General features: G+C 38.0%; 1 protein-coding gene across 2 annotated transcripts in view; it reads right to left on the bottom strand.

Moving 5' to 3' along the window:
* The window catches only part of Tnfaip6 (TNF alpha induced protein 6), a 24,111-nt gene that overhangs the window by 5,487 nt on the left and 16,813 nt on the right, over window positions 1–1,811 (bottom strand). For both annotated transcript variants that reach the window (XM_033757224.1, XM_010604660.2), the window contains one exon: window positions 766–806. In XM_033757224.1, the coding sequence (XP_033613115.1) occupies window positions 766–806 (41 nt within the window). The remainder of the gene's footprint in view (window positions 1–765; window positions 807–1,811) is intronic.

The following is a 1,811-nucleotide window of genomic DNA, read 5'->3' as shown; positions in this document are numbered from 1 at the left end:
ATATATTTTGGGGGTGGGTACTGGGAATCTAACTCAGGGCCTTGTGCTTGCGAGGCAGGCAGTGGAACCACTGAACTAAATCCCTGGCCCTGTAATATCTGATAACCAGTGAATTTACTGGGCCCAAAAGACTTGTGTTCTATGTAACCAACGCAAAGGGCTTAACTCCTGTAAATCCACCTCCTTGAGAGTATAATCTGCCCTGCTCAACCCTAAAGGGGGTCAGTCTCCATGGAGAAGTCTCAGACTGATCCGCTGGTGTTAAAAATAAAACTGTACACTTTGCCTCTGAAACTTTTGGGTATGGCTTCCATCCTCCTGTTCTACCTGCCTGTACGTTCTGGCTGGCATTTTGCTGCACACTTCCTGGAGGTCATGAACATAGCAGTACAGGTGGATGTGCAGATCCAAGATGCTCATGCATTTCCTGCACACAAGGAGGGTCTGTCCATAGCTAGTGAGAGGACTTGGAATAAAGCCTCCAGTACAGGTGAAGAATTCTTGGCATTTTGCAAGCTAATAAGCGGCGTCTAGCTTTAGTCCTCTCAACTTTATTATCTTTTTTTTCTTTTTTTTTTGGTACCGGGGATTGAACTCTGGTCCTTGTGCTTGCAAGGCAGGCCACGGAACTGCTGAGCTAAATCCCTGGACCTCTCAACTTTAAAAAATGAATGATAGTCAAGTGAATCATGGCCAGTAGGAGGTCCTCACTCGGGTGCTGTGAGAAAACAAATCCAAATTTAGTTCCTCCATTTGGAAGCTTACCTGTGCTGATGATGTCTTCCGGAAGTTCATCCCCACAGTATCTGAAAGGGAATTTGTAGAAAAGAGAGGTTACGGGAAGATAGGATACAGCTCTTCAAGTGGATCCTACTGATAGTAAAATGCTCTCTTTTAAGTAATGACCCATTTTTCTATTCTGTTTTTTTGGTACTGGGGATTGAACTGAGGACCTTGCGATTGTGAGGCAGGTAGCAGAACCACTGAGCTAAATCCCCTGTCCTCATTTTTCTATTCTTTTAAAAAAGTTTTGTTTTTTTTTAAGCTTGGATTTGTAAGGAAGAAGGTTTGAAACAAAGTTTGTTAGGGCCACGGATTTAGCTCAGTGGTGTCGCCACCTGCATCTCAAGTGCAAGGACCCAAGTTTGATCCCCAGTACCAAAAACAAACCAAAAAAAAAGAAACAAAGTTTGTTATCAATATTACACTTTCAAGAATAGATTTTTGACAATTCTAGTTTGTGTACCAGAAAAGTACATTTGTGTAGTAGATAATTCAACTAACTTGGATATATAAACATTTATTCCTAATTTTTTTATAAAGTTTTCCCTGTAGATAAAGAAAAATGGGTGTATGGTTGATAGTATTCATATATTATAAGATTGATTTAAATTTAGAAAAAATTTCAGAAGACCTTTGATTTTTTTCTGCATCATGATAATTCACAATATAAAAACAAAGATTTTGCTAAGTTTCTCAAAATATAATTTATTTCAAAGGAGGGAAAATTATTATAAAGAAAAACTATATAATATAAATCTAATAAATAATAATAAATAGCAATAATAGACAATAATAAATAAAAATAATAGTTTGTCATTTTCTCTGGAGCTGTAATTGATTTCAGAAATTAAGTTTAGAATAAAAATGTCTTTTTTTTTTTAGGCAGTGTCTCCCTTTGTAGTTCAGGCTGGCCCTGAACTCATTATGTAGCCCAGGCTGGTCTCAAAACTATTGCGATCCTCTTGCCTCAGCCTCCCAAGCCAGGTTTAAAAATGTCTTCTTAATTCCCAAGATAGGACACATCTTTT

The sequence above is a fragment of the Fukomys damarensis genome, unplaced genomic scaffold, assembly GCF_012274545.1.
Source record: "Fukomys damarensis isolate Sample0158 unplaced genomic scaffold, DMR_v1.0_HiC HiC_scaffold_29, whole genome shotgun sequence".
Classification (NCBI taxonomy): Eukaryota; Metazoa; Chordata; class Mammalia; order Rodentia; family Bathyergidae; genus Fukomys; species Fukomys damarensis.
Note: the sequence above shows the minus strand (reverse complement) of the source record. Positions and strands in the feature narration are given on the sequence as shown.